General features: G+C 41.2%; 3 protein-coding genes across 6 annotated transcripts in view; 1 reads left to right on the top strand and 2 right to left on the bottom strand.

Moving 5' to 3' along the window:
• LOC139548923 (zinc finger protein 180-like) overlaps positions 1–8,954 on the bottom strand; it is a 51,605-nt gene extending 42,651 nt beyond the window's left edge. The window contains exons 1-9 of one of the 2 annotated variants that reach the window (XM_071358906.1): positions 8,411–8,946; positions 3,305–3,481; positions 3,153–3,214; positions 2,984–3,070; positions 2,855–2,896; positions 2,498–2,786; positions 1,845–2,399; positions 1,452–1,563; positions 606–1,357 (exon numbers count right to left, since the gene is read on the bottom strand). In XM_071358906.1, the coding sequence (XP_071215007.1) occupies positions 2,559–2,786; positions 2,855–2,896; positions 2,984–3,070; positions 3,153–3,214; positions 3,305–3,481; positions 8,411–8,711 (897 nt within the window). In that variant the 5' untranslated portion in view covers positions 8,712–8,946 and the 3' untranslated portion in view covers positions 606–1,357; positions 1,452–1,563; positions 1,845–2,399; positions 2,498–2,558. Of the gene's footprint in view, positions 1–605; positions 1,358–1,451; positions 1,564–1,844; positions 2,400–2,497; positions 2,787–2,854; positions 2,897–2,983; positions 3,071–3,152; positions 3,215–3,304; positions 3,482–8,410 lie in introns of those variants that run through there. The other variant, XM_071358900.1, reaches the window with a different exon arrangement.
• A 1,081-nt stretch (positions 8,955–10,035) lies between these two features.
• Positions 10,036–27,417, bottom strand: part of LOC139549622 (zinc finger protein 239-like) — a 70,151-nt gene continuing 52,769 nt past the window's right edge. The window contains exons 1-2 of one of the 2 annotated variants that reach the window (XR_011669918.1): positions 12,734–12,851; positions 12,070–12,207 (exon numbers count right to left, since the gene is read on the bottom strand). Coding sequence is in view for 1 of the 2 variants with exons in the window: in XM_071360302.1 (XP_071216403.1) it covers positions 11,606–12,207 (602 nt within the window). In the remaining variant the exon portion in view is untranslated. Of the gene's footprint in view, positions 12,208–12,733; positions 12,852–27,417 lie in introns of those variants that run through there. The other variant, XM_071360302.1, reaches the window with a different exon arrangement.
• LOC139549902 (uncharacterized) lies at positions 13,124–16,601 on the top strand. 2 transcript variants are annotated; one of them, XM_071360595.1, is made up of 9 exons: positions 13,124–13,638; positions 13,726–13,902; positions 13,993–14,054; positions 14,137–14,223; positions 14,311–14,352; positions 14,421–14,594; positions 14,674–15,362; positions 15,644–15,755; positions 15,850–16,601. In XM_071360595.1, the coding sequence occupies exons 1-7, from the start codon at positions 13,575–13,577 to the stop codon at positions 14,707–14,709; spliced, it is 642 nt and encodes a 213-aa protein (XP_071216696.1). In that variant the 5' UTR covers positions 13,124–13,574; the 3' UTR covers positions 14,710–15,362; positions 15,644–15,755; positions 15,850–16,601. The 2 variants fall into 2 exon arrangements, with proteins under 2 accessions (XP_071216696.1, XP_071216695.1); XM_071360594.1 differs by having other exon boundaries at positions 14,421–15,362.

The raw sequence follows: 27,417 nt of genomic DNA, 5'->3' as shown, positions 1-27,417 counted from the left end.
TCTGTGGAGCTAGCCTGCTCCAGACCAGGCTAAATTCCAGGATCTATTTAATCTCATCCCTAATGTCAGTCAGCAGTCACCACAAATGGAAACCAATAGTTATTTCACTGCTCACTATACATTGTTATCACATATAACTAGACCCACTGTTATTATTTAAACGTTTGTGATCATTAATTTCAATGATTTTGGATAAAAAATGATTTTTAGATGATGTTGCTATCATTAGATAATTTACAGTTTCCCATAGACTATAAGGCTATATATAAAATGATAGAATATTAGGGCCACAGAGGGGAAAAAAAACACAAGTCATAATATTGTAACCAGTTGTTTTAAAGGAGGACAGTTGTTAAAATGACAGATGTGGGGCATTTCGTGAAATTGTACTTCAGTATGGTTTCATAAACAAAGACATGCTGATGTGCCAGAATATTAAGTATCACATTGTCATAAGTATCAAAACTGTAAAAACAATATGTAGCTTTTCTGCAGAAAGAACCAGCCTCATAAATTTATGACTTTATCCTTTTTCTTCAGTGTGGCCCTAGTACTCTGTCATATAAACAAATACACATTCCATATGAATATAAAAACACAATGTGTAACATTATGTTCCTTTATTGAATAAGGACAAAACAAAGCAGGTAAACCATCAGCTCCTTTCGAAACTGAAGTCACAGTGACTCTACAAGATGGAAAGCACAGAATCCAAGCATATTATACAAAATGATACATACACATTCAAAGGTCTGTATATAACACACCCTGCATGTCTGCACACTAAAATAAATGCAGGACAAATCCATACACATCAACTGAACAGACAAATGAATGGATGCAGTAGCCTCCCTGCAGCCTTGTATTACACACAGTATACCGCACAAACATCATAAGAGGCCAAATTCGTCAAAAAACGAACCCAAAAAAACCCAAATTCCTCTGCCACCGCAGGACATATTTAACCAAAATTGAAAGCACACATACTAACTAAAATAATTCAACACATATTGGTCCCTCAGCAGCCGACCACTGTCGTCATCAGGGAAGATTGCCGGATTGTCCCAGTCCATGGCTGGTGGCACTCTGGGGGCCCTCTCCTTCCTCAGGCAGGCCACATTGTGGAGGACAGCACAAGGCACAGTAATATCACATGCCCTAACAGGGCTGACCCTTAATTTGTGAAGGCAGTGAAAGCGTGCCTTCAGGAGGCCAAAGGTCATTTCAACTCTGGCCCTGGTCCTGGCATGGGCATGGTTGTAGGCCTGCTGTGCTTCCTGGGGGTCTGTGAAAGGTGTCAGGAGAAAAGGCTGGCAGCCATACCCCCTGTCTCCCAGCAACACACCAGAGAATTCACCTGTCAACACAAAATCTCATCATTACTACCTCATAAACACAGTGATATTCTTGACACAGCCATGATGGTTATAAATAGGGGTTGTGTGGCTTACCTTGTGATAGGCACTGATAGATTTCAGAGGCCCGAAAGATTCTGGAGTCATGGACTGAGCCAGGCCATTTTGCCACAACATTGCTGATCACACAGTCAGCATTGCAGACCATCTGAAATCATAAGATGAGGAATATTACACCAATCAATGCACATCACTGGCAATGCAGAGTGTTCGTCAATGGACAATATCAAAAAGTTATGTTCACCTGAACATTAATGCTGTGAAAGGATTTCCTATTCACAAAATCGGCCTCATGGGCACCTGAGGGGGCTTTTATCCTTATGTGTGTGCAGTCCACTGCACCAATGACATTGGGGAAACCTGTCACACAAAGTAATGAGTATCCTACTATGTGTTAACAGTTGTCCTGTAATTTGTAGATCCTCTTACCTGCAATCCTATAGAACTCCTCTTTGATGTCACAGAGTCTTCTGTGGCCAGGGAAGGAGATGAAGACATCTGCTAATGCTTTGATAGCCAGACACACACTCCTTATTGTGCGGCAAATTGTGGCCTTGTTCAGCTGTTCTGCATCCCCCACTGAGTACAGGAAGGCTCCACTAGCAAAAAAGCGCAAGGCCACACAAACCATTTGCTCCACACTCAGTGCATGGCTCCGTGCAGTGCGGTGCTTAATCCTGGGACCCAGTAGTCTGCATAGATACCTGATGCCATCTGCAGAAAACCTGTATCTTTCATATAGATGGTCATCAGGGAAGGCCAGTGGGTCCAACCGGTCCCTGAAGACCCTTTCTCGCCTGAAGGCTCTCCTCAGCACAAGTGCTTCTTCATCCACCACATCTCGCACGAATGGGCATGCCATTGTCAGAGCAGAAAGGAACACACAATTTTGGGCCTTCATATAGGCTAGTGGCCACACCTGGTGCTGGGGGGGTGGGCAAAAGAGGGCGATGCCTTATAACGATGACTTGGTTGTACTGATTGCTGGGAAAATAAAAAAAACCTTAGAAAGATGCCACCGTCCTGTGTGCTCACAATAAGAGCTCATATGTCATGGCTCACTTGACTTTACGAGAATATACCTAATTTTTATTTTGAGCTGTGTCATCTTCTTGGAGCTGGGGGAGGAAAGAAAAATAATGATTAATACATTTGTGTTACAGTTAGCATACAGTGTACATTGAAGGCATATCTCACCTCCCTCTCAAGTTTTTTTATTTCAAGGTCCAGTTTCCTAATTGTCCTCTTTTTTATTTCGGACTCCAGTGCAAGATTTTCCATCTTTTTCTTCTTGTACTGAATGTCTATGTCTGCCAGTTCTATTTGGCGCCGGAGGTGGTTGCCATACAACTTTCTGATAGCTTGTGAGCTCTGTGAACACAATACAATTAGCGCAGCTGGAATTTGGCAGGATGTGGTGTCCTTTTATTAATACGCACTATGTTGCCAGGCTGGTTTTCCCACTGTATAGCATCTGGGTCCTGTAAAAGAAATTAGATTTTTTGATTTTGATGAGGACTCCTCACCATTGTAGAGTAAATAGTACTTTCACAGTCTTAACATGATACCTCATGCCTTCTGGAATCCAGAGAGATGGTCTCCTCCTCATCATCGTCTCCATCATGTGCTGTTGCTGCTGCACTGGGGCCTTCACCCTATCACATTTAATCGGATTCATATTGAAGCTAGTAGACAAGACATGCCAGGCCTACAGTATGCCTTTGATGGAGTACTCACTGGATCAGCATCGTCTGGTGCTTGTGCTGGTGGCTCTAACAGGAACACAGTGCTGCCAGACACTGCAAGGCAATAGGTAAACCAAAGTCAGACAGTCCAAATTGATTCAATATGAATGTGGTTGTATCCCATGTAGAGATCGAAGGACATACCTTGAATGAAGCGGGTGGCATCTTGGGAGGAACCTATGCTCGTCTCTTTCCCCCCAGGGATCCCCTCTAAGACGGGCCTGCCTTTATTTAGCTCCAAGGCCATGTCCTCTGCTGGGGTAAGGTCAGCCTTTGGTGACCCACCACCCGTGCCTTGTCTGTGGGTATTCTTTTTCACTGCTAAAACAGTACAGACAATGTGTGAGCAGGCACCTTCTGGGTACAATATATGCTTGTGCTTTGTTAAATATTAGTCAGGGACCATACCATTCTGCAGAATGTTCTTGTATTTGATTTTGACCTGCTGCCATGTCCGTTTTGGCCCGTTCATGTTTAATCTACACACACACACACACACACACACACATTTAATGGAGTCACACTGCAAAAAATTACTTGGTATTTTTGTCTTGTTTTCAGTAAAAATATCAAAAAATGTATCATAGCTTTATACAGTGTGATGGAGTTACTTTACACAATTTCACTCATATCTGCAGTGCATTTCAATTAAAAATTTAACCGTTTCATAATTACAGTACAACTGCATTTTTGGAGATGTGAATTAAATATTTGAATTGTAATTGTGATGTTTCAGCGGAGCGGTGAGTGTGTAATTGTGCACTACTTACGCATTCAGGCGGTCTGCAATACTTTGCCACGCTTTTTCTCTTTGCTTTATCACTGTGGCGGTGTTGCCTTTCTTCTTAATTATATCTTTTACCTCCTCGTATGCCTCCATGAGGATTTGTGCTTCCGACGGGGAAAAGTACGCGGCTCTAGTTGCCATGGTAAATCAGTTAATCTGTGATCTGTGGCGGGGTCTATTTGAGTGAGCCGTGAGCGCGCACCTATCCAGGATTGGTTTCACCTGGCTTAATGAATCCGTGTCTGCTCATCCTGGCTTGGTCTTTGTGCAACCAATTAAGCCTGGACGCACATGTTTTGGCTTCATTGAGCTCAGCTGAGTCATTTATCCCGGATGTCTTAATTCTACTTTTGTGCAACAGGCCCCAGGAGACACATTTTATTATTTATTTACAGTTTGGAGGGATGGGTGTCTGACATCCAGGCGACACATTTTAGTTCTAATGGTGCCGTTCTGTTATTCTTTTCAGCTTCTTTTTCCAAGCATCTTACATTACTCTGAGACTAGTTATCCTGGGATCTTACATTACTCTGAGACTAGTTATCCTGGGATCTTACATTACTCTGAGACTAGTTATCCTGGGATCTTACATTACTCTGAGACTAGTTATCCTGGGATCTTACATTACTCTGAGACTAGTTATCCTGGGATCTTACATTACTCTGAGACTAGTTATCCTGGGATCTTACATTACTCTGAGACTAGTTATCCTGGGATCTTACATTACTCTGAGACTAGTTATCCTGGGATCTTACATTACTCTGAGACTAGTTATCCTGGGATCTTACATTACTCTGAGACTAGTTATCCTGGGGAATAGTTTCAATATATTTGCAAAAAATCTAAACCTGTTTTTGCTTTGGCATAATGGGGTATTGTGATACATTTTAGAATAAAACACACAGACTAAGGAGACCAGGGATGGTAGTGGAGCACAGACTAAGGAGACCAGGGATGGTAGTGGAGCACAGACTAAGGAGACCAGGGATGGTAGTGGAGCACAGACTAAGGAGACCAGGGATGGTAGTGGAGCACAGACTAAGGAGACCAGGGATGGTAGTGGAGCACAGACTAAGGAGACCAGGGATGGTAGTGGAGCACAGACTAAGGAGACCAGGGATGGTAGTGGAGCACAGACTAAGGAGACCAGGGATGGTAGTGGAGCACAGACCAAGGAGACCAGGGATGGTAGTGGAGCACAGACTAAGGAGACGAGGGGTGGTAGTGGAGCACAGACTAAGGAGACCAGGGATGGTAGTGGAGCACAGACTAAGGAGAGCAGGGATGGTAGTGGAGCACAGACTAAGGAGAGCAGGGATGGTAGGGGCACAGACTAAGGAGACCAGGGATGGTAGTGGAGCACAGACTAAGGAGAGCAGGGATGGTAGTGGAGCACAGACTAAGGAGACCAGGGATGGTAGTGGAGCACAGACTAAGGAGACCAGGGATGGTAGTGGAGCACAGACTAAGGAGACCAGGGATGGTAGTGGAGCACAGACTAAGGAGACCAGGGATGGTAGTGGAGCACAGACTAAGGAGACCAGGGATGGTAGGGGAGCACAGACTAAGGAGACCAGGGATGGTAGTGGAGCACAGACTAAGGAGACCAGGGATGGTAGTGGAGCACAGACTAAGGAGACCAGGGATGGTAGTGGAGCACAGACTAAGGAGACCAGGGATGGTAGTGGAGCACAGACTAAGGAGACCAGGGATGGTAGTGGAGCACAGACTAAGGAGACCAGGGATGGTAGTGGAGCACAGACTAAGGAGACCAGGGATGGTAGTGGAGCACAGACTAAGGAGAGCAGGGATGGTAGTGGAGCACAGACTAAGGAGACCAGGGATGGTAGTGGAGCACAGACTAAGGAGACCAGGAATGGTAGTGGAGCACAGACTAAGGAGACCAGGGATGGTAGTGGAGCACAGACTAAGGAGACCAGGGATGGTAGTGGAGCACAGACTAAGGAGACCAGGGATGGTAGTGGAGCACAGACTAAGGAGACCAGGGATGGTAGTGGAGCACAGACTAAGGAGACCAGGGATGGTAGTGGAGCACAGACTAAGGAGACCAGGGATGGTAGTGGAGCACAGACTAAGGAGACCAGGGATGGTGTTTGACATGAGTTCTTTTCCATAAAGGAACACACCGGTCCTTCCTCCTCTATGAATGTTCCTAGGCCGTCATTGTCTGAAATATATATTTATTTATTTTTTAATGTAAAAACCCAAAAGGTTATCTTGTGAATATTAGCAGTACAGTAGTAATGGAGGACAAGGGTCCCCCTCTCCTTTCTGTCTCTCCAAAAAACACTTGACGCAACCGTGGGACCTTTTTATTCCAAATTTAAGTAGATAGATAGTAGCTGTCTATTAAAAAATATATACTGGTTGTTGGATTCCTAATGTCTACTCAAAAGGTAGGAAGAAGTTTGGTCCTAATTGGATGTTGGACACTATATTTATAGAATATTATGTGAATCCTTATAAATCAAAAGGGCTAATCAATTAGCTTCATTTCCTCAGAGATCAGTTGCTGAAATGACATGGAATGCCTCAGCTGTTTTTCCTACGTCTGTAGCAGCAGTTGGAATTTCCAGTTATCCATCCCTGTGATTGGGTAGGGTAACTCCTACTCCTACAGGTTAGTAAAGAGGTCAGGTAATATGGGAGTTCGACTGTGCCTAAGAACAGCCCTTAGCCGTGGTATATTGGCCATATACCACAAACCCCCGAGGTGACTTATTGCTATTATAAACAGGTTACCAAGGTAATTAGAGCAGTAAAAATAAATGTTTTGACATACCTGTGGTATACGGGCCTAATTGCTTAAATAAACGATATATACTCCCCTACGTATTTACTCAGACAGGGAAGGGTGACTCTATACTCCAGAATTTTAGATATGAGATCATATGTTTCATATGAGACAGCACAGAACGTCACCTTTTATTTGAGGGTATTTTCATACATATCTGTTTTACCAATTAGAAATAAAATGACTTCATGTATCTAGTCTCTCACATTTGAATGCGTCATAAGTATTTGGCCAAAATTCCCTTATATGTGTATTGAAGTAGTCATAAGTTTAGTATTTGGTCTCACATTCCTATAACGTAATAACTACATCAAGCTTGTGACTCTACAAACATGTTGGATGCATTTGCAGTTTGTTTTGGTTGTGTTTCAGATGATGTTGTACCCAACAGAAATGAACGGTAAATAATGTGTCGTGTCATACGAGTCACACAAGAATAGAATATGTTTCTGAACACTTGTATATTAATGTGGATGCTAACACGATTAGGGATAATCATGAATGGATCATGAATAATAATGAGTGAGAAAGGTAGAGCCATAACCCTCATACTTCTAAAAAATGTGAACCTCCCCTGTTATTGGTCATTAAACGCTTCAGTGTCCTAATAAAAAGATAGGGGAGTGTAGCCGAGGGTAGAGGAGAAGGCGGAAACTTTTCAGTTCCTCGGCGTACACATCACAGACTAACTGAAATGGTCCACCAAACACAGACAGTGTGGTGAAGAAGGTGCAACAGTGTCTCTTCAACCTCAGGAGGCCGAAGAAATAAAGTGTAATTTCATTAACATCTGCTAACCATGTGTATGTGACCAATAACACTTGATTTGGTACTTAAACGTTTTATATCTCCACTGTCCTCATGAACAGATAGGGGAGAGTAGCGGAGGGCTTGAAGGAATGGAACAACTCTAATTCAGTCTCCACTGTCCTAATGAACAGATAGGGGAGAGTAGCTTGAAGGAATGGAACAACTCTAATTCAGTCTCCACTGTCCTAATGAACAGATAGGGGAGAGTAGCGGAGGGTTTGAAGGAATGGAACAACTCTAATTCAGTCTCCACTGTCCTAATGAACAGATAGGGGAGAGTAGCGGAGGGCTTGAAGGAATGGAACAACTCTAATTCAGTCTCCACTGTCCTAATGAACAGATAGGGGAGAGTAGCGGAGGGCTTGAAGGAATGGAACAACTCTAATTCAGTCTCCACTGTCCTAATGAACAGATAGGGGAGAGTAGGGGAGGGCTTGAAGGAATGGAACAACTCTAATTCAGTCTCCACTGTCCTAATGAACAGATAGGGGAGAGTAGCTTGAAGGAATGGAACAACTCTAATTCAGTCTCCACTGTCCTAATGAACAGATAGGGGAGAGTAGCGGAGGGCTTGAAGGAATGGAACAACTCTAATTCATAGACAGAGCTGTGGATGCAAGGACCGACCATGAGATCAAAATGATCGTTTTAAATACGTTTTGAGTCAAATACAGTGTTTGTTTACATTTGCATTGTTTACACACAACGGAGCTTTACGAGCTTATATTTGGGGTTCTGGTGAGGAGCACATTTCAGTGCAATGCCCCTTTGGCTTTAAAACCACACATTAGTTCAACAACTGCAGAGTTTCTGGCTGTGTTTTTAAGACAGTACTCACTGGTGTTAATCAGATCTTCAGTCTCCTCTTCCTCTCCCTCTTCATCTCTCCAAACGTCTTCCTCCTCCTCTTTTATTGAGATAGCCTCCTCTTCCACTCCAAAAGGTTCTTCCTCTTCTTTAAACGTGATACTGATAGCCTCCTCTTCCTCCTCTTTCATTCTGAAAGCTTCTTCCTCTCCTTTTACGGAAACATCCTCCTCTTCCCCCTCTTCTTTCACGACAACGTTCAGCCACACACCCTCTTTCTCCGTCCAGCAGACCTCTTCTTTAGCAGGAGGAGAGTAGCTTGGAGAGCTCATGGTGGGCTAGCTAGCATTGACGATTAGCTTAGGTTCAGTATAATCAACAAATGTGTAAATTGAGCAAACAAGTTACGCTTAAGTTAAATAGTAGATACGTAAAGAGGATTGTGTTAAAAACACCGAAATCAATAATGGTCCAAAGAGCTTCAATGTTTTCGGTTGTATGTTGGATACCAGGCTACGGAGGTGGTTGAATGAGTCAGCATCCGTGTTGTTGAAACAGCTTCCGGTGTCGTGTAGTCCACTAGATATGACGTCACCATCTGAAGACGCATATCGCCGTCAGCTGACTGGAATGAGTAACGCAGTTTAGAAAAATATTCACTACATTGTTTATTAATTTAAAGATGAGCAAATATGTTTTGTCTGACTTCTTACAGCCAATACTTTCGTCTATGCAGACGTGTAGCTACATGTGAATATGTACATTATGAATATATAATGGTAGAATAGTTCCGTGTCGCACAGTTGGTAAAGCATGGCGCACGCAACGCCAGGGTTGTTGGTTTGATATGAGTCTGCTTAATTAATAACATTTTAATAAATTAATACCTAGTTAAGGATTTAACTCCAATCCTGACAATATAATGTCAGTTGTCAGTTGTGGCTGCTTTGCCTGATGTATTGTTGTCTCTACCTTCTTCCTCTTTGTGCTGTTGTCTGTGGCCAATAATGTTTGTACAATGCTTTGTGCTTCTACCATGTTGTTGTCATGTTGTGCTGCTACCATGTTGTCATGTTGTTGTCATGTTGTGCTGCTACCATGTTGTTGTCATGTTGTGCTGCTACCATGTTGTTGTCATGTTGTTGTCATGTTGTTGTCATGTTGTGCTGCTACCATGTTGTTGTCATGTTGTGCTGCTACCATGTTGTTGTCATGTTGTGCTTCTATCATGTTGTTGTCATGTTGTGCTGCTACCATGTTGTTGTCATGTTGTGCTGCTACCATGTTGTCATGTTGTTGTCATGTTGTGCTGCCACCATGTTGTTGTCATGTTGTGCTGCTACCATGTTGTTGTCATGTTGTGCTGCTGTCATGTTGTTGTCATGTTGTGCTGCTGTCATGTTGTTGTCATGTTGTGCTGCTACCATGTTGTTGTCATGTTCCCACGGGGGACCAGGATGAATATGTATGAACTTTCCAATTTGTAAGTCGCTCTGGATAAGAGCGTCTGCTAAATGACTTAAATGTAAATGTAAATGTAATGTTGTGCTGCACATTAAAAACACCATTATGTTGGATATAAAACACCATCATGTTGGATATAAAACACCAGCATGTTGGACATTAAAAACACCAGCATTATTCCCATGCATAATAGAGTGTGTTTTTTAACCTTTATTTAACTAGGCAAGTCAGTTAAGAACAAATTCTTATTTACAATGAAGGCCCACCAGAAGGCAAAAGCCCTCCTGCGGGGACGGGGACTAGGATTAAAAATATAGGATAAAACACACATCACGACAAGAGAGACACCACACCACATAAAGAGACCTAAGACAACAACATAGCAAGGCAGCAACACATGACAACACAACATGGCAGCAGCACAACATGGTAGCAGCACAAAACATGGTACAAACATTATTGGGCACAGACAACAGCACAAAGGTAGAGACAGCAATACATCACACGAAGCAGCCTCAACTGTCAGTAAGAGTGTCCATGATTGAGTCTTTGAATGAAGATATAAAACTGTCCAGTTTTACTGTTTTCTGCAGCTCGTTCCAGTTGCTAGACATTGAATTGACGTCTGTGTCTCTGTTGAAGGTTGTAGGTCTTCCAGCAGGACAACAACCCTAAACTCAAATCAAATCTGGAGTGTTCTGTTCTGGAGTGTTCTGTTCTGGAGTGGCCAGCGAAGAGTCCTGGAGCCTCATGTATCAATATTGTGTAGAAACTATTATATATATTATATATATATATATATATATTCCAAATACTACTTTCGAATGGAATTTAGAATGTTTGTAGGCATAGAAAAGGTGTGATTTGTCAAACAACCCTACGAGTGTCACAGCACACTGGTAGGAGATAACCATTAATAAAATACAAATTGTTCTGAGCTTCAGTGCTGCTGCACCACCTTGGCTATTTGCATTTCGAAATGCCCCTAATTAACCATATATGGTCAAAATCATCCCTTTGATAAAGCCCACGGGGGAAATATACAACACCGTACCATGAAATATGACACAATCAACAACAAAAAAAGCGATGAAAAAATAAAACTTTTCAGAGACTGAAATAGTGTCAAAGTTTGAGTACAACTTGAGTACAGCTTTAATTTGTCTCCGTTGTGGCTTAACCAATAAGAACAGAGAGATTAACCAATAAGAACACAGAGAGATTAACCAATAAGAACACAGAGAGATTAACCAGTAAGAACACAGAGAGATTAACCAATAAGAACACAGAGAGATTAACCAATAAGAACACAGAGAGATTAACCAATAAGAACACAGAGAGAGGACTATTATAACACAAGTTGCTTTAGCAAGAAGGTAAATATACGTTGAATGAGTAGACAACACGCCCCAATAAGCCATCCACCCTCAACAGCTTCCTCCTGTAAGGGTATAGGCAACACACTGCTGTTCTGCAGAACTGAATGAGTCGTGAGTCGTGGCCACACATTCAGCAGCATCTTCTGCTCATATTTCTTCTGCTCACATATCTCATAAGTCAAAGAAACCCCTCTTTGACTTCAACCTGTTGTGTGATGTCGTATATGGCAGTGTGGCAAAATGTTCCAACAGAGCAAATGTTCCAATCTGATTTTAGACATGATCAGGTCTCCAGATAAAAAACAAAAGCAAAAGTTTTTTTTTAATGATTTCATATAAACAATACGATTTCATTTGGCATGAACAAAAACACTAATTCTCAGTCAAAAACATAAGTCAGAACACAGCCTCTCTATTCTCTCATGTGATTTCAGGTCCTCTGACTGGGAAAATGTCTTTCCACAATGAGAGCAGTGGTATGTCTTCTCCTCCTGTGTATGTATCCTCTGATGTGATTTCAGGTTCCCCAACTGAGTAAAACTCTTTCCACAGTGGGAGCATTGGTAGGGCTTTTCTCCTGTGTGTGTCCTCTCATGCTTTGTCAGGCCTTCTAACCACCTAAAACTCTTTCCACAGTGGGAACAGTGGTAGGACTTTTCTCCTGTGTGTATTCTCTCATGTGACTTCAGGCTTCCTAACCAGGTAAAAGTAATTCCACAGTGGGAGCAGCGGTAAGGCTTCTCTCCAGAGTGTATTCTCTTATGTATTTTCAGGCTCCCTAACTGACTAAAACTGTTTCCACACTGGGGACATTGGAAAGGCTTTTCTCCTGTGTGTGTCCTCTCATGCTCTTTTAGGTTTCGTAACTTAGTAAAACTCTTTCCGCAGTGGGAGCAGTGATGTCCTTTGGCTGGTTTGGGCATCTCTGGGTCTGGTTCCCCTGAAGGACTCTTCCTGCTGTCCGAGGGAGAGTCTGGTCTTTCTCCTGCCAAAGACAAACATATTATTTAGTTAAACAGAGGCCTAACCCTAACCCTAACCTCCACATGAAAAACTGTCTTCCTATGAGGTTTAATCTAGACTAGACCCCCCCCCCCCCCCCTACATTCCTCAATAACACAAGGTCAGTTTTCACAACATTACACCATTAAACGTAAACTTGGTGAGATTTAAAAAAATATAAAAAAATGATGTAGAGCTCCAAATCTAATCTTGTTCTCATGGGTGTCATGTTTTGGTCGAAAAATGTACTAAATGGTCATAAAATGTACATTTCGACCTCCAAGTTGAACCACAAAGATGGTTGGAGGTCCACACATCAGAGAATGTTGAACTTGAATGGGAATATCAGTTGTTTTAAATTATACTGTCAACCCTCCATAAGAAACCTGTTGGAAATCCTAAAAATTAAACAGAATAGAGAGGACCATTTAAGTTGACATTCAACGGTTGGACGGACCGGCGGCCATCTTTGTGGAAGTAATTAGAAGTTAAAATGTAAATTTCATTACAATTTCAATGATGTTGTCACGACTTCTACCGAAGGTAACTCCTCTCCCTGTTCGGGCGGCGCTCTGCGGTCGGCGTCGCCGGTTTACTAGCCGCCACCGATCCCTTTTTCCTTTTCTGTTTGTTTTGTCTGTGATCCTTTTCACACCTGGGGCCTGTTGCACAAAAGTAGAATTAAGACATCCGGGATAAATGACTCAGCTGAGCTCAATGAAGCCAAAACATGTGCGTCCAGGCTTAATTGGTTGCACAAAGACCAAGCCAGGATGAGCAGACACGGATTCATTAAGCCAGGTGAAACCAATCCTGGATAGGTGCGCGCTCACGGCTCACTCAAATAGACCCCGCCACAGATCACAGATTAACTGATTTACCATGGCAACTAGAGCCGCGTACTTTTCCCCGTCGGAAGCACAAATCCTCATGGAGGCATACGAGGAGGTAAAAGATATAATTAAGAAGAAAGGCAACACCGCCACAGTGATAAAGCAAAGAGAAAAAGCGTGGCAAAGTATTGCAGACCGCCTGAATGCGTAAGTAGTGCACAATTACACACTCACCGCTCCGCTGAAACATCACAATTACAATTCAAATATTTAATTCACATCTCCAAAAATGCAGTTGTACTGTAATTATGAAACGGTTAAATTTTTAATTGAAATGCACTGCAGATATGAGTGAAATTGTGTAAAGTAACTCCATCACACTGTATAAAGCTATGATAAATTTTTTGATATTTTTACTGAAAACAAGACAAAAATACCAAGTAATTTTTTGCAGTGTGACTCCATTAAATGTGTGTGTGTGTGTGTGTGTGTGTGTGTGTGTGTGTGTAGATTAAACATGAACGGGCCAAAACGGACATGGCAGCAGGTCAAAATAAAATACAAGAACATTCTGCAGAATGGTATGGTCCCTGACTAATATTTAACAAAGCACAAGCATATATTGTACCCAGAAGGTGCCTGCTCACACATTGTCTGTACTGTTTTAGCAGTGAAAAAGAATACCCACAGACAAGGCACGGGTGGTGGGTCACCAAAGGCTGACCTTACCCCAGCAGAGGACATGGCCTTGGAGCTAAATAAAGGCAGGCCCGTCTTAGAGGGGATCCCTGGGGGGAAAGAGACGAGCATAGGTTCCTCCCAAGATGCCACCCGCTTCATTCAAGGTATGTCCTTCCATCTCTACATGGGATACAACCACATTCATATTGAATCAATTTGGACTGTCTGACTTTGGTTTACCTATTGCCTTGCAGTGTCTGGCAGCACTGTGTTCCTGTTAGAGCCACCAGCACAAGCACCAGACGATGCTGATCCAGTGAGTACTCCATCAAAGGCATACTGTAGGCCTGGCATGTCTTGTCTACTAGCTTCAATATGAATCCGATTAAATGTGATAGGGTGAAGGCCCCAGTGCAGCAGCAACAGCACATGATGGAGACGATGATGAGGAGGAGACCATCTCTCTGGATTCCAGAAGGCATGAGGTATCATGTTAAGACTGTGAAAGTACTATTTACTCTACAATGGTGAGGAGTCCTCATCAAAATCAAAAAATCTAATTTCTTTTACAGGACCCAGATGCTATACAGTGGGAAAACCAGCCTGGCAACATAGTGCGTATTAATAAAAGGACACCACATCCTGCCAAATTCCAGCTGCGCTAATTGTATTGTGTTCACAGAGCTCACAAGCTATCAGAAAGTTGTATGGCAACCACCTCCGGCGCCAAATACAACTGGCAGACATAGACATTCAGTACAAGAAGAAAAAGATGGAAAATCTTGCACTGGAGTCCGAAATAAAAAAGAGGACAATTAGGAAACTGGACCTTGAAATAAAAAAACTTGAGAGGGAGGTGAGATATGCCTTCAATGTACACTGTATGCTAACTGTAACACAAATGTATTAATCATTATTTTTCTTTCCTCCCCCAGCTCCAAGAAGATGACACAGCTCAAAATAAAAATTAGGTATATTCTCGTAAAGTCAAGTGAGCCATGACATATGAGCTCTTATTGTGAGCACACAGGACGGTGGCATCTTTCTAAGGTTTTTTTTATTTTCCCAGCAATCAGTACAACCAAGTCATCGTTATAAGGCATCGCCCTCTTTTGCCCACCCCCCCAGCACCAGGTGTGGCCACTAGCCTATATGAAGGCCCAAAATTGTGTGTTCCTTTCTGCTCTGACAATGGCATGCCCATTCGTGCGAGATGTGGTGGATGAAGAAGCACTTGTGCTGAGGAGAGCCTTCAGGCGAGAAAGGGTCTTCAGGGACCGGTTGGACCCACTGGCCTTCCCTGATGACCATCTATATGAAAGATACAGGTTTTCTGCAGATGGCATCAGGTATCTATGCAGACTACTGGGTCCCAGGATTAAGCACCGCACTGCACGGAGCCATGCACTGAGTGTGGAGCAAATGGTTTGTGTGGCCTTGCGCTTTTTTGCTAGTGGAGCCTTCCTGTACTCAGTGGGGGATGCAGAACAGCTGAACAAGGCCACAATTTGCCGCACAATAAGGAGTGTGTGTCTGGCTATCAAAGCATTAGCAGATGTCTTCATCTCCTTCCCTGGCCACAGAAGACTCTGTGACATCAAAGAGGAGTTCTATAGGATTGCAGGTAAGAGGATCTACAAATTACAGGACAACTGTTAACACATAGTAGGATACTCATTACTTTGTGTGACAGGTTTCCCCAATGTCATTGGTGCAGTGGACTGCACACACATAAGGATAAAAGCCCCCTCAGGTGCCCATGAGGCCGATTTTGTGAATAGGAAATCCTTTCACAGCATTAATGTTCAGGTGAACATAACTTTTTGATATTGTCCATTGACGAACACTCTGCATTGCCAGTGATGTGCATTGATTGGTGTAATATTCCTCATCTTATGATTTCAGATGGTCTGCAATGCTGACTGTGTGATCAGCAATGTTGTGGCAAAATGGCCTGGCTCAGTCCATGACTCCAGAATCTTTCGGGCCTCTGAAATCTATCAGTGCCTATCACAAGGTAAGCCACACAACCCCTATTTATAACCATCATGGCTGTGTCAAGAATATCACTGTGTTTATGAGGTAGTAATGATGAGATTTTGTGTTGACAGGTGAATTCTCTGGTGTGTTGCTGGGAGACAGGGGGTATGGCTGCCAGCCTTTTCTCCTGACACCTTTCACAGACCCCCAGGAAGCACAGCAGGCCTACAACCATGCCCATGCCAGGACCAGGGCCAGAGTTGAAATGACCTTTGGCCTCCTGAAGGCACGCTTTCACTGCCTTCACAAATTAAGGGTCAGCCCTGTTAGGGCATGTGATATTACTGTGGCTTGTGCTGTCCTCCACAATGTGGCCTGCCTGAGGAAGGAGAGGGCCCCCAGAGTGCCACCAGCCATGGACTGGGACAATCCGGCAATCTTCCCTGATGACGACAGTGGTCGGCTGCTGAGGGACCAATATGTGTTGAATTATTTTAGTTAGTATGTGTGCTTTCAATTTTGGTTAAATATGTCCTGCGGTGGCAGAGGAATTTGGGTTTTTTTGGGTTCGTTTTTTGACGAATTTGGCCTCTTATGATGTTTGTGCGGTATACTGTGTGTAATACAAGGCTGCAGGGAGGCTACTGCATCCATTCATTTGTCTGTTCAGTTGATGTGTATGGATTTGTCCTGCATTTATTTTAGTGTGCAGACATGCAGGGTGTGTTATATACAGACCTTTGAATGTGTATGTATCATTTTGTATAATATGCTTGGATTCTGTGCTTTCCATCTTGTAGAGTCACTGTGACTTCAGTTTCGAAAGGAGCTGATGGTTTACCTGCTTTGTTTTGTCCTTATTCAATAAAGGAACATAATGTTACACATTGTGTTTTTATATTCATATGGAATGTGTATTTGTTTATATGACAGAGTACTAGGGCCACACTGAAGAAAAAGGATAAAGTCATAAATTTATGAGGCTGGTTCTTTCTGCAGAAAAGCTACATATTGTTTTTACAGTTTTGATACTTATGACAATGTGATACTTAATATTCTGGCACATCAGCATGTCTTTGTTTATGAAACCATACTGAAGTACAATTTCACGAAATGCCCCACATCTGTCATTTTAACAACTGTCCTCCTTTAAAACAACTGGTTACAATATTATGACTTGTGTTTTTTTCCCCTCTGTGGCCCTAATATTCTATCATTTTATATATAGCCTTATAGTCTATGGGAAACTGTAAATTATCTAATGATAGCAACATCATCTAAAAATCATTTTTTATCCAAAATCATTGAAATTAATGATCACAAACGTTTAAATAATAACAGTGGGTCTAGTTATATGTGATAACAATGTATAGTGAGCAGTGAAATAACTATTGGTTTCCATTTGTGGTGACTGCTGACTGACATTAGGGATGAGATTAAATAGATCCTGGAATTTAGCCTGGTCTGGAGCAGGCTAGCTCCACAGAATAAATCTCCATGGTAATTTATACCATAACATATCCTCCTGCCCCCTATCCATCTTTAGTGCAACCGGATTACGGATCAATTGAGCCAGGATCACCAAGATATCCTGGCTTAATCCCTTATCCTAGTTTTGTGCAACAGGCCCCTGGATGTCAGACCCCCAACCCTCCAAACTGTAAATAAATAATCAAATGTGTATCCTGGATGTCAGACCCCCAACCCTCCAAACTAAATAAATAATAAAATGTCAGACCCCCAACCTTCCAAACTGTAAATAAATAATAAAATGTGTATCCTGAATGTCAGACTCCCAACCCTCCAAACTGTAAATAAATAATAAAATGTGTCTCCTTGGCAACATTAGAACCTCAGCACATTTACTGTATATGTCGAGACAAAGGAATGATGTAAACAAATAATCAAAAATATTTTTGTCAATGAGACAGTATATAAACAAAGGAATGACCGAACCCCCGTTGGTGACTGAATGCTTGTAAGGAAAACTAGATGATCAAAACATTAGATCACATCAAATAAGCCTGAGTGGTTTCACCTCCTCCCAGACTATACTGGATGCTACAGTTATAACTACACATAGTTATACAGGATACTACAGTTATACAGGATACTACAGTTATACAGGATACTACAGTTATAACTGTACATAGTTATTCCAAAGGTGGGCTACTTACTATCCACTGTTTGCAAGCCACCGTTGCTGATCTATTTTATTTATTTATTTCACCTTTATTTAACCAGGTAGGCAAGTTGAGAACAAGTTCTCATTTACAACTGCGACCTGGCCAAGATAAAGCAAAGCAGTTCGACACATACAACACACAGAGTTACACATGGAGTGTAACAAACATACAGTCAATAATACAGTAGAAAAATAAGTCTATATACAATGTGAGCAAGTGAGGTGAAGGCAAAAAAAAGGCCATGGTGGCGAAGTAAATACAATATAGCAAGTAAAACACTGGAATGGTAGATTTGCAGTGGAAGAATGTGCACAGTAGAAATAGAAATAAAGGGGTGCAAAGGAGCAAAATAAATAAATACAGGGGAAGAGGTAGTTGTTTGGGCTAAATTATAGATGGGCTATGTTCAGGTGCAGTAATCTGTGAGCTGCTCTGACAGCTGGTGCTTAAAGCTAGTGAGGGAGATAAGTGTTTCCAGTTTCAGAGATTTTTTGTAGTTCGTTCCAGTCATTGGCAGCAGAGAACTGGAAGGAGAGGTGGCCAAAGGAGGAATTGGTTTTGGGGGTGACCAGAGAGATATACCTGCTGGTGGTATCCAATCCACCTACCAATGCCATTCAACTCTCCTTCCGTGGCCTCCAACTGCTCTTAAACGCAAGTAAAACTAAATGCATGCTATTCAACCGATCACTGCCTGCACCTGCTCGCCCGTCCAACATCACTACTCTGGACGGCTCTGACTTAGAATACGTGGACAACTACAAATACCCAGGTGTCTGGTTAGACTGTAAATTCTCCTTCCAGACTCACATTAAGCATCTCCCATCCAAAATTAAATCTAGAATCGGCTTCCTATTTCGCAACAAAGCATCCTTCACTTATGCTGCCAAATATACCCTCATAAAACTGACCATCCTACCGATCCTCGACTTCGGGGATGTCACCTATAAAATAGCCTCCAACACTCTACTCAGTAAACTGGATGCAGTCTATCACAGTGCCATCCGTTTTGTCACCAAAGCCCCTTATACCACTGCTCTCGTCGGCTGGCCCTCGCTACATATTCGTCGCCAAACCCACTGGCTCCAGGTCATCTATAAGTCTTTGCTAGGCCGCCTTAACTCAGCTCACTGGTCACCATAGCAACACCCACCCATAGCACGCGCTCCAGGAAGTATATCTCACTGGTCATCCCCAAAGCCAACACCTACTTTGGCCGCCTTTCCTTCCAGTTCTCTGCTGCCAATGACTGGAACGAAATGCAAAAATCGCTGAAGTTGGAGACTTATATCTCCCTCACTAACTTTATGCATCAGCTGTCAGAGCAGCTTACCGATCGCTGCAGCTGTACACAGCTAAATTGTTTATATATATTATATTATATTATATTACAGTTAATATGCTAAATTGTAAATACTTTGCTACTACGGCCTATTTATTGCCTTATTGCCTTTATTGCCTCTGTACTCCATTTGCACACACTGTATATAGATTTTTCTATTGTGTTATTGTACTTTTGTTTATCCCAACTCTGTTGTTTTTGTCGCACTGCTTTGCTTTATCTTGTATTGTTCATGACGTCCTCCAGTGATTTTAACTTTTCCTGTTGAAAAGTGATATATAAATACAGTAAAGTACAAACACACTAAAGAGAAACAAATAAATGTTTTGAGCAAAATAGTTTTTTTTTTTAGACAACTCCAATCTAGAAGGAGTGAGTGATGTCATAGTAAGGCCTTCAAGGAGTTGGCTTGATAGGAAGTCGTGATGTCATCCAATAGGAGACTGATCTTCATGTGAATATTCATTATTCTTTTTAAAATCCTTCCTGTTCTGTCAAGTTGGTTGTTGATCATTGCTAGAAAGCCATTTTCAAGTCTTTCCATAGATTTTAAAGACGATTTAAGTCCAAACTGTAACTAGGCCACTCAGGAACATTCAATGTCATCTTGGTAAGCTCCTCCAGTGTAGATTTGGCCTTGTGGTTTAGGTTATTGTCCTGTTAATACAGTTTTTTGTATTCAGATCTCTGAAATACACTCTACCCACGTAACATTTAGTTTCCTTATATTACGTTGGGAAAACAGTTTTCATGGGCACAGAAATACTAAATAATTTCAGAGTTTACAAAATCCAATGGTTGTAACCAAGTCACCTTAACTTTATTGACAACACCCAAATGGATACTGTCATTAACGCGGTTCTTCAGTAATTACACATAATTCTTAATACTGTAGCTGTTTAGTTAGTCACATGTTTAACTGTCATCAGCTGATCAAGGAAATCATTTTCTGAAAGACAGTCACATGACAAACATCACCACATGCAACAACAACCAAAGTGCTTCTTCATTCATTACTCTGGTAAAGACAGTTATGTCGTGCTCCACGTTGGATCCAACATCCCTAAAAAATTTATGTTTATAATGTTATTGTCTGCTTGATTTACTGTAGGCTCTCGTTAGTCTGTTTGGACACAGAGATACTTAGCTCATAATGTGTAGAGAACTGTTCCTTGATGGATAGGCTATTGTACAACACACAGAGCTATTTTCCTTTATTTGTTGTTAGGTGAAGTTATGGGTCCTACAGTAGGTCTGTTATTGTTAGGTGAAGTTATGGGTCCTACAGTAGGTCTGTTATTGTTAGGTGAAGTTATGGGTCCTACAGTAGGTCTATGTTATTGTTAGGTAAGTTATGGGTCATACAATAGGTCTACGTTATTGTTAGGTGAAGTTATGGGTCCTACAGTAGGTCTATGTTATTGTTATGGGTCCTACTGTAGGTCTATGTTATTGCTAGGTGAAGTTATGGGTCCTACAGTAGGTCTATAATGTTGTTATGGGTCCTAGAGTACACTATGTATGTCATGCAACAACAACCAGAGTGCTTCTTCGTTCATTACAGGTATATTTGTTGTTAGGTGAAGTTATGGGCCAATTTGGCAAACAGTGTACAAACCCTCATTGTCAGGTTGATGGAAAAGCCAAATAGTATTTTACTGGTTAAAGTGTTTTTTAAATATAAAGTGGTTGATTTGCGATGATGACACAAACATTATATTCAGCAGGACATTCAAACGAGCCTTACAATTATAATCCAAAGTAGTGTGAAATGCACTCATAAGCAACCTGGACATGGAGGTTACTCCCCTGAGTTTTCCCCCATTCAGAATACATTGTGAAAAATTAAAATCTTTGCACACCATTTTTGCTCCAGGCAGATATACTACATCCATAACTAGTGGTTTCCTCATTACCAGATATACTACATCCATAACTAGTGGTTTCCTCATTACCAGATATACTAAATCCATAACTAGTGGTTTCCTCATTACCAGATATACTACATTCATAACTAGTGGTTTCCTCATTAGCAGATATACTACATCCATAACTAGTGGTTTCCTCATTACCAGATATACTACGTCAATAACTAGTGGTTTCCTCATTACCAGATATACTACATCCATAACTAGCGGTTTCCTCATTAGCAGGGAGGAGTTTCTACAACCAAATTGCATGTGCATCGACCTCGTGCCACAATTTTATTAAACACAGAAAGGGGCCTATATTGGAGACCAAAAGTCTTCTGCCACACTGCTTAGAGTTTCAACAACATGAATAACTTATTTCTAGTCTACAAGCTTAGATGTTACTACTAATGTGAAAAGAAGACAAAATATGACTATTGTTGCTCATTTTAAGACAAATGTCAAATAATCATTACATTCATTACAGGCGTCAATTGTTGTACAACATCATGGCTACGCTGTTGGCATCACCTTTTACAGTGGATTTCCACTGTTGTGGGCCTTTAATCATCTGACTTTGCTGTTCACACAGGAGAGAGACGGGACTACCGTGGGTCCTCTGGGGAGCCTCAACAATCTCATGATGCTGACAGGGCAGAGAAGAGTCTCTCCACATCAGAACACCTCAAGAAACACCCGCAGAGATCCACAGGGAAGAAATCTCACTGCTGCTCTGACAGTGGGAAGAGATTCACCTACTCAGCAGGCATTAAAATTCATCAGAGAATCCACACGGTAGAGAAACCTTACAGCTGTGATCAATGTGGGAAGAGTTTTACTCATTCAACCAGCCTGATATCACACCAGAGAACACACACAGGAGAGAAACGAGAGAAACCGTATAGCTGTGATGAATGTGGGAAGACTTTTGATACATCTGGCCATCTGATTGTACACCAAAGAACACACACAGGAGAGAAACCATATAGCTGTGATCAATGTGGGAAGAGTTTTGTTACATCTGGCCATCTGAAGATACACCAGAGAACACACACAGGAGAGAAACCTTTTAGCTGTACTCAATGTGGTAAGAGTTTTACTCAGCTAAGCAACCTGATATCACACCAGAGAACACACACAGGAGAGAAACCATATAGCTGTAATGAATGTGGGAAGAGTTTTATTCACCTAAGCAGCTTGATGTCACACCAGAGAACACACACAGGAGAGAAATCGTATAGCTGTACTCAATGTGGGAAGAGTTTTGATACATCTAGCCATCTTATTGTACACCAGAGAATACACACAGGAGAGAAACCTTATAGCTGTGGTCAATGTGGGAAGAGTTTTGATACATCTAGCCATCTTATTGTACACCAGAGAATACACACAGGAGAGAAATCTTATAGCTGTGGTCAATGTGGGAAGAGTTTTGGTCGATCTGGCCAGCTGACATCACACCAGAGAATACACACAGGAGAGAAACCTTATAGCTGTTATCAATGTGGGAAGAGTTTTGGTCAATCTAGCACTCTGACTGTACACCAGAGAACACACACAGGAGAAAAACCTTTTAGCTGTACTCAATGTGGTAAGAGTTTTACTCAGCTAAGCAACCTGATATCACACCAGAGAACACACACAGGAGAGAAACCATATAGCTGTAATGAATGTGGGAAGAGTTTTATTCACCTATGCAGCTTGATGTCACACCAGAGAACACACACAGGAGAGAAATCTTATAGCTGTACTCAATGTGGGAAGAGGTACACTGATAAAAGATCTCTGATTAAACATCAGAAAACACATGGAGTTATTTCATGATATCAATTAAATAATGTCACAATGTAGAATGTTTTAACATTGTAGTAGGAATATTTTAATGATGTCACAATGTAGAAGGTTTTAACATTGTAGTAGGAGTATTTTAATGATGTCACAATGTAGAATGTTTTAACATTGTAGTAGGAGTATTTTAATGATGTCACAATATAGAATGTTTTAACATTGTAGTAGGAGTATTTTAATGATGTCACAATGTAGAACCCTAAACGTTTGTCCCCTGTTCTATTGATTTCAACATGATATGGATATTAGCCTCAGGGGGAAAATCCAGGCTCTGAATTGGAAGAGTACTATTTATGTGATTTAACAAAAAGTGACTAACACAAAAAGAGCTGTGTTACACTTACCATGTTGATGACCCACTAGAATCAAAATGCAACACTTCAAAATGTAGCGATCTATTTTCTACAAATTGTCCTCTAATCAGGGATGTACACATTTTTCCCATATTCTGTGTGGTTTTTGAGCTGTTCGTTTTAACAGGACGTGCAACCTCATCTCCCTTCTGTCACACAAATTATTTTAGCATGATATCGATGAGTGATGACAAATAAGTGTTGCGTTCCTTTGTTTAGTGACCCCTACATTTAAATGCATCACTCCCAAATGTAGCTGACTGTCTTCTGCAGATTGTCCTCTAACCAGTGAGGTGAAAGATATCTCCCATTTCCATGTGTTTTTTTAGTTGTGTTAGTTTCAACAGCACATACAACCTGATTACCCCCCTAATTAATTTCACAGATGTATTGCTACATGCCAAAACAACAGCGTTTCTGGTTCTTGTGCAGTTTATAAGGAGCTTGTTTAAATAAATACAAGTAAAATGTATTATTGTGGCAGATGTTTGTGTTTATACAGCTCAATTTATCACAAACTGTTTCTGCATATTGGTTATTGATTTGGACACATTAAAACTGTGTTTTGACATTGGGCTATTCCCATCCCATCCCACCAAGCAAAATGTCATTGAAAAGACATTGAGAAGAAGACTATGACCGACGTCCAATATACGTTCGGTTTTAGTTGAAGTGAAAGTTGAGAAGACTTTATACACATGGACGCAGTATAATAAATTGGTCTATAATCAATTTTATTACCAGTCCTTCATCACTCCAGCATTTCTTTACAACATTCAAGTGCTAATTGTCTTTATTCCACTACTGAAGAAGCATGACTCAAATCACCTCATATTTCAAACATCCAGCCTGACAAAAGATACATTTTTTATTATTCCATGCCTCACCATTAAGTTAATTATTGCAATACATATTAACAAAGGGGTGTACATTTGTTTTTCATATTTACTTTTAGTAATCATAATTAATTAATTATACGATCAACTGAGTCAATAATATTGACATTATTTCCCTGCTTTTAGAATATCAGAGTTAATTCTCAGATGTGCCAACCCAAATGTACTAGAGCATGACATTGGGGACTGGGGGCATGACATTGGGGACTGGGGCCCGATCCAGTCCTGCTTATCTAGTGAATCCTGAAAAGAGAGAGAAGCTCCGCAGTGAGATGGAAAGTTACTACAGATATTGCAGGAGTTTCCTCTTGAAATCAGATATGTCTGTGGTAAGGACAACTTGGTTGCTGATTGTCTCAAGGGTGGGCAGTCAAAAATATTTGTGTTTTGCGTCTAGCCAGTGCGTTGTTATGGATCACAATTTATTTTGACTGCACGTTTTTCCGTATTGGAGATGAGTTTTGTTTGGGCTCGTTCCAAGGGGACGAGAGTTCTAGAAGCTAGTGAGTTTTAGGAAGACGAGAGTTCTAGGAGCTGGTGAGTTTTAGGAAGACGAGAGTTCTAGAAGCTATTGAGTTTTAGGATTCTATAGAATGAAAAAGGAGAAAAAAAGTTTAAAAAGAGAAGAGAGAAAAATAGTTTTTCAAAACTAGTTTTAAGATTCTATAGGAAGAAAAGGGAGAAAGGATACGATTGTATATTATTATTTCGAAATATGTGTTTTTTCTTGTTTTTAAATGTTGACAGCCAGTCGACACCATGTTTATATTGTAGAAGGTGAAGCATTGTAGTTGATTATAAGGAGAAATGGAAGTTGTTTTCTGTTGGTTGTAAGCAAACTTGTCCAACAAAAATATAGGATATTTGTTGTCTTAAAGGGGAAGGTGTTACATTTCCTTAGGGTGCTCATTAGTCTTTCAGTTAGTCTTCTGTTTGTTGTGCACTAAATATTTCTGTTTATTTTCATAGTTTTTTTCCTGAGAAGCCATTGTGTTGTATCAATGTCTGAAATGTGCTGTACAAATAAAGCTGGATTTGATTTCAACAAATGAACCCAATGACCAATCAACAGACTCTTGGTCCCTCTTAGTATGAAAAACAGTATCACTTTTCCAGCCTGCTGAAGGCCTGGTGGAGTGGTAAACACCACCCCCGGCTCTACAAGGGGCTTGAGGTGGTCTCCCACAGCTCTGCTTATGTCATGTTCTGTGGCCTTGCCGTTCCATTTCTTGACTGCCCCTGCAACACAGAAACAAACACATTTAGACATATTATATAAAGCATTAAAAGTAATGGATATGGAGCATCTATGGCCTCAGTTACACCTGGCACCTAAATGTGACTTCTGTCATCCGATCACTCCAAGCTGAAATAGGTTCAGATCTACCAGGATGGGCCTTTGACAGTCTGGACGCAGTCAGGCCACTGAATATAAATAAGCAACGTGAATGAGTGGGGAAAAGTACATTTTACACAAATTACCTTCATAATATCAAAGAACAAATGTATGTGTCTGAGGGAAAATTGACTTTCATACAGCCAAAAGGGGTGAGAAATTACACCAATATCAGAGGACAATTTGCACTAATGTAAATAAACAGATGATGGAACATATTCCCTTTTGCTTACGTGATGAACTGCTAAGGGAACATAAATATTTATCATCTAAACCATCTGTGACCTCTCACCTCTCTGGCTGTAGAAGTGTTCTTCCTAACCAGTCCCTCAACAGCTCTCTGACTGAGCTCCACCCTCACTGGGTCTTCAGAGGAGAGGAAGGCTGAGGAGGGATGGAAGGATGAATGGATCAGTCAGTCAATAAAGTGTAGAGCTGCTGTCTGACAAAATCACTATTTTAGTAGTTCAATAAAGTAAATAAGGCTTTATGACTGATGAATACCAACTATCAATCACTTAGATCATGTATTTTCAGGTAGCGATACATCTTTGGGACTTCGTTGAAGTTGACATTTAAAATGGTTAAGTTAGGGGTTTAGAGTAGGGATGTCCCAAGAATCCCAGATGGCATTAACCATTGTGCATTTGTAACCAATGTGAAATGGCTAGCTAGTTAGTGGGGTGCGCGCTAATAGCGATGGGTAATGATGTTTCGTGGGAGGCAGTTGTTGATGTGTGCAGAGTCCCTGGTTCGAGCCCAGGTAGGGGCGAGGAGAGGGACGGAAGCTATACTGTTACACATTCTTCGGTCTCTTTTACGTAGCAGGTGTAAAAGAAACACAAAGACAAGTAGGCCCTCAGGTTATTATGGTCATTGTAGTTTTAAAAATAGCATCTAATTATGCGTAACTGTATGTGGGGTTGTTGGAGAAGAATGTGATTGTCAGCCCTAACAATCCATTCTAGCACCTCATCAGGCTCTGTAAAAGTCTTCATTGCTGACGTGTTCCTTCTATTCCAGGGGACAGCAGAGGAACTTCATCGATTCCACTCCTTCATCAATACAAGCAGTGAACATCTGAAATTCACCCTCACCTTTGATGCACATGAAACAAGTTACCGGATGGTTGGACGATACTTTTCTCATCAATCATCTTAAATACTTCAACTGGAAATCAACCAATCCTCCATTGATAACGCAGTGGAAAGGTCAAATGCGTTATTATCTAAAAATTGAAAGTGAGTGACGGAGGTTAATAAAATGGTTAAGTTATGGTAAAGTTTATAAAAAGATCAAATAAAATATTTTTCCCCAAAAATGTTTTAAGTCCCATTGCAAAGTTACACCTCACTGTTCTATTTCTGAAGTTAATACATAAAATCAATCAGAATTCAGAAGAATGATGAAGTCAGGTGTGAAGTAATATGGAGGACCAGCCTATTCCCTATGATGTAAACTACAACAGAAATAACTTCAAATGTAGAACTTCAAATTAAACCAATCATTTGAACTCATGACCAACGTTTTGGAAATGCATAATGCCATCTAACCAAATATCAAAGAATGTTAGCAATATGCAGTTATCTTAGCCAGCCAGCTAACATTAGCTACTGAAGTTATCTACGCCAGCCAGCTAACATTAGCTTTATGCAGTTATCTTAGCCAGCCAGCTAACGTTAGCTATATGCAGTTATCTTAGCCAGCCAGCTAACGTTAGCTATATGCAGTTATCTTAGCCAGCCAGCTAACGTTAGCTATATGCAGT

This window comes from Salvelinus alpinus, chromosome 2 (assembly GCF_045679555.1).
Source record: "Salvelinus alpinus chromosome 2, SLU_Salpinus.1, whole genome shotgun sequence".
NCBI classification, from domain to species: domain Eukaryota; kingdom Metazoa; phylum Chordata; class Actinopteri; order Salmoniformes; family Salmonidae; genus Salvelinus; species Salvelinus alpinus.
Note: the sequence above shows the minus strand (reverse complement) of the source record. Positions and strands in the feature narration are given on the sequence as shown.

Coding starts and splice junctions, on each gene's coding strand:
- LOC139549902 (XM_071360594.1), top strand. CDS start 13,575: ATGAACGGGCCAAAACGGACATGGCAGCAGGTCAAAATAAAATACAAG. Junction 13,639..13,725: donor CAAGAACATTCTGCAGAATG/GTATGGTCCCTG, acceptor GTACTGTTTTAG/CAGTGAAAAAGAATACCCAC. Junction 14,055..14,136: donor CACCAGACGATGCTGATCCA/GTGAGTACTCCA, acceptor TAAATGTGATAG/GGTGAAGGCCCCAGTGCAGC.